Genomic DNA, 7,918 nt, shown 5'->3' with positions numbered 1-7,918 from the left:
AAGCAGACCGCGGGCGCCTATCAGTGTGTCGAAGTCTACTAGTTCGCGTCAAAATTTATTTAAGTAAATGGTTATCCATGAAGTCCCGGTTGACGGAAATTAAAATTTTTTGCTGCTATCATGTAGTTCCAGCAAGAGTCCCAGCAATTTGTCATGGAAAAACTTGCTGTAACTACATGATAGCTGCAAAAAATTTGAATTTTTGTCAACCGGGGTGATTTTCACAAGCATGTTTGTTGGTTTCCCCATTCGTTTTTTTGTCAAAAACTCCAGTTGTGTTATAGTTTTTCACATTTCCGTGTATAATGGTAAATGTACAATGAACAGCTAAGTTTACTTGCGCATGGAATGAGGATGTAAAATGAACGATAGGCCGGCGGATAGGAACGAATAAAAAAGAGAATTCTTTCAGGAAAAACATCGTTCTGCTCGTCATGCTCGCCAACTAGATGGACTATTTTGAACCGAACGTTGAATGAACGCTGGCAGGTTAGAAAGACAAAGAGAAAAGGGTGATCGATCAATCGAGGAAAGTTGTTGGCAATAATCCGATTTTCGTATAACTAATCCACCTTTTTTAAATTATTTATCTTTACCCCACAAAAAAAAACCGGGGAAGAGTCATTAGTATTGCGAGTGAATGTTCCTACCGGGTTACAGTCAGTTTTAGGTGTGTGAATTACTCCTGTCCTCCTGCTAGCTTAGTCCAGACGGTGGCAAGCACTAACGTTCTTAGGTTTTATTTCTCTGCAAGTATTCTTTGTTCCACACTCGAATCAACAGCTAGCGACTTTCGGTTGTAAGAGATAACCGTTTACTGGTGGTTCGATAGCTGCAAACATTTGCCGAGCACATAATAAATAACCTCCAGACTACTTCATTAGGACCTGGAATTTACGTAAAATGCACCGGGCACCATTGGAATTGACGGAACGTCTGAACGGGAACTAATTAGGTGGTAAAATATGTTTATATTTTAATAAATATCTCCCGCCCGAGTGATACAAGCTTTTCGGTAAGCTTGGTTTAAATAGATGAAAATATGGATGAAGTCTGAATGAAACAAAACTCACAGACTCAACGGATGGGCACACGAAAGGCAGAAGGAGTTTTAAGGGCAACGTAAGTAAACGGAAATCAAATAGGCTTTAGATAGTTAGGTAAAGTAAATTTAGTTTATCTTTCCTCACATCCACACAAATGACCATGCCAATGAGAACAGTCTCCAGTTTGCTTTCTTTTTGTAAGAGGTTGCTTATTTGCAAACGTTGCTTTTGTTACTCGACCAGTTGCAATAGAGTATGCGCCTTGCATAATTGGTGTAATCCTGATCTGTGTTTTATTCGGCAAAAAGTATTCTAGTTTGAAACGTCCGCGGTACATCATACGTGGTTTTATTCTACAAAGCGTTAGTTTGGAAAAAAAACGGTCTGTTAAAATTATGGAAAGGTGCCAAGGAAAAGGAAGAACCTATAGGCTTAAGAGGGCAAAGGAAAATCTACAACAAACAAACTATTGGAAGTATAAATTCATCTGTCAGCGAGTCACTCGTGTGAAGCACGTACATTTTTGAGCAAGCCAGGGGTCACGTAAAATCGATGGTCTTTAGAAAAAAACGTAACTCCATTATGTTCCAGATGTTTTGAGGTGCCTTTTGGCCAGAACGCTGCTTTGCGTGTGATGCGCAAGGGGGCAGAAGTGTATCATATATTTACTTTTCCTTACGTAAGGAACAAGAAGGTGGTGGTTATGGGGGGAAAGTGAAAAACAAAAAAAAAACAACAACTACAAAATGCTTCGTTCTCTCCATACCTGCGTTTTAAGAATCTACCTATCTATATCCTATCTATCTAACGTTTTTTCTCTATACGACCCATTCATTATGTACTTCGTGCCATTTTCAACAAAATGTTTCATTATAACAAAAGTAAAAAAAAACGAAAAGAAACGAACGTTCTCTGCGGTTCTATACGTTTTTGTGTGCGGCATCTAGAGTCGATGCCGGGAGCGAGGAGTTTAAGCGGCCATGTAGGGGACAATTGTGTGATTATTTAAAAAAAAAGGAAACATGAAAAAGGATATACATTTTAAAGCGACCTGCCCATTTCCGGCGTGGCGGGAGAAAGGGGACAGAAAAGTTCTAGCTGGCGTAAAAATTGCATCTAAGAAGAACCAACACACAGAACAATACAAGCGGGTAAGCCGGCAGCAAAAAGAACAAAAAAAAAACAAAAACAGAAACCTGCATGAAAACACAAACGACAGAATGTGAAGTTATTAAATATAAAAGAATAAATGTTTAGTGAAAATCGGCAAATTCACAGTTGAAGATAAAAGGAGGGAAAACCTGACATAGAAATGTCACATCAATTGTGAATCGCCGGGGATTGTGGATTGCGCCAAGAGATCCTTTCGCGATCGTCTTTTAAAGACGCACGACCTGGTGCGATCGAATCCAGTGCCGCCTCTGATGTAATCATTTTTTTCCAACACCACACTCTCGTTACCGTCGGTCGTCAAGTCAATGAAATATAACGAACGCGAGGTCAAAAGCAAAAGAAATACTGCACATAAATTAAACACTTAAAGGAAAACAACACCCCGCAGCAGCGACAAGGAGCATCTTCTGAAGAAACTTACATATATCTCGAACAAAAACAAAAGAAACCAAAAGTAATATAACGTAGTAGAGCGGAAGGAGAACGCAAAACATAAGAGTAAGATAAGAGGAAAACAAGTAAATTGGAGTAGGAAAACCCCACTGAGGTGAACGTGGGACAGGAGAACTCGGATAATCCTTAGAAGTGAAAAGGAAGATGAAAAGGTATTTTTTTCGTTTTCATAATATCGGAAAAAAAGAAAACAATTCCAATCTACAAGAGAAGCACAAATTTCCTTCGTTGTGTGACCAAAGTTTTTAGACAGACAAACAAACAAAAAAAACTGGATTGCAATGTAGTGATGGTAAGCGTGCACTAACGAAACACTTCCTCGGGAACGCAAAATCGGTACCCTCCAAACAGGGTGGGGTGAGGTGCCTCCGTTGGTCCACTGTCATCCTTATTTGGAAGTACGATGCCGGTGGAACATTGGACGCCAAAACGACGACAAAAAATGAAGGGGACACAACCCGCCCGGTGGCACGAATCTACCCTTTGACCCCAGCAAGGCAGAGACTGTGACTGTGATGGTGTTTGCTCCCGTGAAAAGCACGCTACCAAGGGTTAAGCCTACGGACAACGGCAACATTCGAAAAGGGGAATGCGCTACAACGCCAGCAGATGTTGCTGCGTGGGAATCAATTCGCCCAATTGATTATCACGCGGTACGTTCGTCAGCTGATCAGACCCCTACTTGAACATCGGCGTGGCTCTTTCCGTTCGATACATTTGAAAGTGATACTAGTATACACGGCGAGCGGACAGCATTAGACACTTGAAGATCCCAACCACCTTGCTGCGGACATTGCGGTGGATTTTAATTTTTGCCCCGCGAAACCTTGATGAAAGGGAACCATTCTTATATCCCTTGTATTTTGAACCTTCTTTTAATATAAAAGCAAATATTTTCGTTTCTTTACGTCCAATTGCACGGTATAAGAGCTCGAGTTTTGTTAAAGTGATTCACATTTTTAGTATAGCGAATGTGGGGAATGTGAAATTGTTATTGATTTTATTTCACACATTTTGTTAACATTTTTTCTTATTTTACAAACAAGTGCAATTTATCGCCTCAACATAAAAGCAATACAACTACAGCAGCAATTGTTTTCGTGTTTTCATACTATGTTCCTATTGGACTTAGCAGACACAGAAGGGGGTTCAAAAATCTTGTAAAATGGTTCCCTTTCAGACGCCTGGGAGAATGTGCAAGCTACAGCTCTCCTCTTTTACAGTATTGTGTACCAGTTAAGGCTGCCGTCGGTCGGACGATAAAACGTTTGCCAAATCGTCACCAACCATCCCGACCCTAGCAATCAAGAAGGCAGGAAGTCTAACTTTACCTAGTAGTGACAAACAAATTCAGAGCGGAGGAGAGAACACCGCAAACAAGGGGGTTTATCGCGGAACAGATGATCGATCGATCCACATAGTCAATGGGAGGAAATAGATGCTGCGTAAGTAGGTTTTAAAGGTCGAAAGTAGAACGCGCACAAGCGGCAAAGAACGAAACTGGTGGATGGCCATTTCTCATTCCAAATGCCTAATGCCTAACACGAATACGATGATGGAAAAAAGAAAACTATTTAGCAAACGTGAAAATGCATCATGGCTAAAAATAGATTCTTCCGGTTCCGAAAGATAAAACACAAATCTCAAAAAGGTACTCCTTATCATATTCTAGTAAAAATAAAAAAAACGCAAACAAACACACACAGAAAACCATTTGCAGAGACGGTCAGTAAAGCGCGAACACCCATTCATAATAATCTATGGCATAAAATATACACACAAGAAAAGAAATTAAATGATACATTTATGTTTTTAATTAAATTTGAAAGGAACAGAATTACATGAGATCACCAAAAGAAAATAAAAGAAGAAGAAAAAAAATCATCGACACGGGGAAAAACAAGAATGTAGAAAGAATTGCCGCGACACCCCGACATGATAATGAGATGAAAAATCCACAACCGTACATGAGGATATACATCACACGAAAATCTCATCTCTGGATATGCCATACAACGCCGACGAGGGCGCAGATATGTAAAGAAAGCTAATCCAAGTAAGCCCCCCATTAGTGAGAGACAAGAGCGTACAAGTATGGTACAGCGTTTCTATTAGGTCATCATGCAATCAGAGTCGTCGGAACATAAGAAGATGAAGAAAAAGAAAAAGGTAAAAAATGCGCGAATGCTTTTGACAAAGATGGACGTACTCTGCAGTGCGGGGCAGCGACAACTACCTAGTGGCAAACATTTAATAAATATGTGTATCAAGTTTGTCATACCGTGGTGGTGTGGCGTAAGCTTGCGTGAATCAGTGAAGTCCTACGCATCTAGAAATCCGTAAAACTAAAACCATTAAAATTTGAAGTCGACACAGACGAGAGAAAATGGGTTGCAAGTGGCGGAAGCAAACAATGCAAACCGAACTACTTTACCGCGCCACTGCAGCGATGAACATTAGGCAAACGAAAAAAAAAAACAGAAAAGATACAAACATTACAGCGCGAGGTTGTTGCAACACCGCCAATCGATTACAACACACAGACACAGCTGACGACGAAACAATTGTGCTGCAGCGGTTTATGCAAATGATGCGCGAACGCGAAAAACCAATGTGTGTCGATAGAGAAAAACAAAAGATAGAGCAAAGGAAAGCGTCGGACGAAAGAGAGAGATTGTGAGAGCTGCAAGTGCAGAACAGAAACAGTAAATAAAAAAATAATTATAAATAATATAATAATATAATTGTGTAAACTAATGGCTGGAATTTATAAGAAACTAAATATATAATAAAAATAATAGAAAAATAATTAACGATCGGCGTTATGTTTATTGATCATCTATAGAATGTTCAGTAGAACCAATTGAAACGAAATGAGTATATTGAGTAGTCTGCATATAATGATGGAGAAAATTTTAGTTCATGTAAGTAATTTTATTTGTTAGTTGTAACCATTTTTTTCTCGTAAAAAATGTAGTCAACTTTCCAGTGAATTTTGAACTTTCGAGCATCTTTCGAGCAATTTCAAAAATTTAATTTTTTCTTGGATGAATCTGATGAGTAAAACAGATTCTTGAGCGGTTTCAAACCAGAATCAACAACATCCTTTCGAGATCGCTCCCTGGACGGAACTTCTCAGATCTCGAATAACTGCAGCCTGATCGTTAGCTTGAATTATCGCCGTTCCGGCCACGATCATATTGGCGCCAGCCTTCGCGCATTGCTCTATCGTAGCCAGCCCCACTCCTCCGTCCACCTCGATGTCCAGCGTGGGATAGTGCTCGCGTAACCATTGTACTTTTGGCATCATGTCGGCCATAAACTTTTGTCCACCGAAGCCGGGTTCCACGGTCATAACCAGCACCATGTCTGCGTCGGCTATGTACTGTTGAACCGCGTCTACTGCCGTGCCCGGTTTCAGCGCCAGCCCAACCTTCATGCCGGACTCACGCACCTTCCGGCAAATATCTGGCACGCGCTCCATGACCGGTTCGATGTGGAAAGTGTACTGCTGGACACCGGCATCGGCCATCGGTTCAATCCACTGTTGTGGGTTTTGGACCATCATGTGCGTCTCAAAGAAGGCATCCTAAAAGCGAATACGAAAACTGATAACACTCATGCCACGAGGAGTCCCACCGATGAGATTGGTTGATTTACCTTGATTTTGTTCCTCAAACACTTCACCACCGGATGGCCGAAGGTTAGATTCGGTACGAACGTACCGTCCATGACGTCCAAGTGAAGATAGTCCGCGCCATTGTCGAGCAAGCGTTGAGATTCCACGTGGAGCTGCGATAAGTCGGCATTAAGAATGGAAGGGCCAATGCGAGCACTTAGGGAGGACATTTTGTCGAGTTCGGTGCACCGGAACCAACTGTTGGGCTTTTACTGTCCTCTCTCCGCACAAAGGTCAAACGGCGTGTGTTTTCAACACATGATGGAGAATGGCTGGACCCCCTGGAGCAAACATAACGTGTTTGGAAAAAGTATTGTTCTCGTGCTAGAAATCAATGTGGTAATTGAGTATATAAAACGAAAAATAATACCAGCTGGCAAGTAGAATCTAGTTCGACAAAGATTTTCTACGGGTAGTTTTGTTTTATGGCTAAAAAGATTAAAAAATATCGTCTTATCAGAATGTTTGCCGGAAGTACAACCCTGGACACGCAATATATTTCCTGCCTCTTTCTAAACGGGCTAGCCCTGTTGGACGAAACGGGAGCACTCTATTTCTCTCTGTAGGCTTGTGGCAGTTGAGATACGTCAGCGTACTATTTTGACAACACGTCGGTCGCGTTTGTTGTGCAAGCAGTGGTCGCAAGGATTAAAACTCAAAAATGAATAAATTACTCATCTGTTTAATAATTTGTATGGTATTACAAAGTGTTGCTTTTGCCAAGAAGTTCAAAGACAAGGAGAAACCCGCATGGGCGAAGAAAGACATACGAGATTTCAACGATGCCGACATGGAGCGGCTTCTCGAGCAGTGGGAGGTTAGTTTGGAAGGACAATAACATTGATTGGTGCCGTTGTTTTAAGTGTTTTCTTTGAACCCTTGTTTGCAGGAAGATGACGAACCCCTCGAGCCGGATGAGTTGCCGGAGCATCTGAGACCCCCGCCATCGATCGATATGGCCAGTGTGGATCCTTCGAATCCCGAGGGTATACTAAAGCAGTCGAAAAAGGACGCACCCTTATGTCGTTTGTTTCGGTGAACGGAAATCCCACCCGGCAAGAGACGGAAGACATAACCAAACTATGGCAGACGAGCCTATGGAACAATCACATTCAGGCCGAACGTTACCTGATTGACGATAATAGGGCAATATTTATGTTTAAGGACGGCGCACAGGCGTGGGAAGCGAAGGACTTTTTGGTTGAACAGGAAAGATGCCTGCATGTATCGATCGAGAACAAGGAGTACATGGGCAAGCACAACAAGGACGAGCTGTAGGGCCAGTCAAGCAGTTGGAAACCGATATTAAGTTCTTCGGTTCTATGATTCTCTTTATTTTGCTTATTTCTGTAATACACCATGAACTATGTCGTCGAGAAAGACTGAAATAAACGAAGCATTCTGTTAACAAGACTTTCCAGTCATTTGGTGTACCGACGATATCTGCTAAACGTAGAATTGAGCAAAGCTGCACGGATGTTATTTCCATACAAACATTTCAAAACATTTCCTGAAAGGCGGCTTTTTTAGGCTTCCTGTTTCAATAAGTCATGCGCTGTGTTGGCGT

The 7,918-nt window shown here is 41.5% G+C and overlaps 2 protein-coding genes across 2 annotated transcripts; one reads left to right on the top strand and one right to left on the bottom strand.

The window, feature by feature from the left end:
• Window positions 1-5,302: 5,302 nt before the first annotated feature.
• LOC131267158 (ribulose-phosphate 3-epimerase) lies at window positions 5,303-6,619 on the bottom strand. The gene is made up of 2 exons (XM_058269942.1): window positions 6,333-6,619; window positions 5,303-6,261 (listed from the first exon to the last, which is right to left on the bottom strand). Exons 1-2 carry the CDS (start codon window positions 6,519-6,521, stop codon window positions 5,767-5,769), a joined length of 684 nt encoding a protein of 227 aa, XP_058125925.1. The 5' UTR covers window positions 6,522-6,619; the 3' UTR covers window positions 5,303-5,766.
• A 335-nt stretch (window positions 6,620-6,954) lies between these two features.
• Window positions 6,955-7,764, top strand: LOC131263482 (LDLR chaperone boca). The gene is given in 3 exon segments (XM_058265686.1): window positions 6,955-7,168; window positions 7,241-7,352; window positions 7,355-7,764. Coding segments are annotated over 3 exon segments (543 nt in total). The 5' UTR covers window positions 6,955-7,012; the 3' UTR covers window positions 7,630-7,764.
• Window positions 7,765-7,918: the final 154 nt, after the last annotated feature.

This window comes from Anopheles coustani, chromosome 2, assembly GCF_943734705.1.
Source record: "Anopheles coustani chromosome 2, idAnoCousDA_361_x.2, whole genome shotgun sequence".
Taxonomy (NCBI): Eukaryota; Metazoa; Arthropoda; class Insecta; order Diptera; family Culicidae; genus Anopheles; species Anopheles coustani.
This window is presented reverse-complemented; position numbering and strand designations above follow the sequence as displayed.

Bases quoted from the DNA above. Each gene is read 5' to 3' on its own strand.
- LOC131267158 (XM_058269942.1), bottom strand. From the start codon at position 6,521: ATGTCCTCCCTAAGTGCTCGCATTGGCCCTTCCATTCTTAATGCCGAC. The intron at 6,262-6,332 runs GTAAATCAACCA...ATTCGCTTTTAG, and splicing joins GTTTGAGGAACAAAATCAAG to GATGCCTTCTTTGAGACGCA.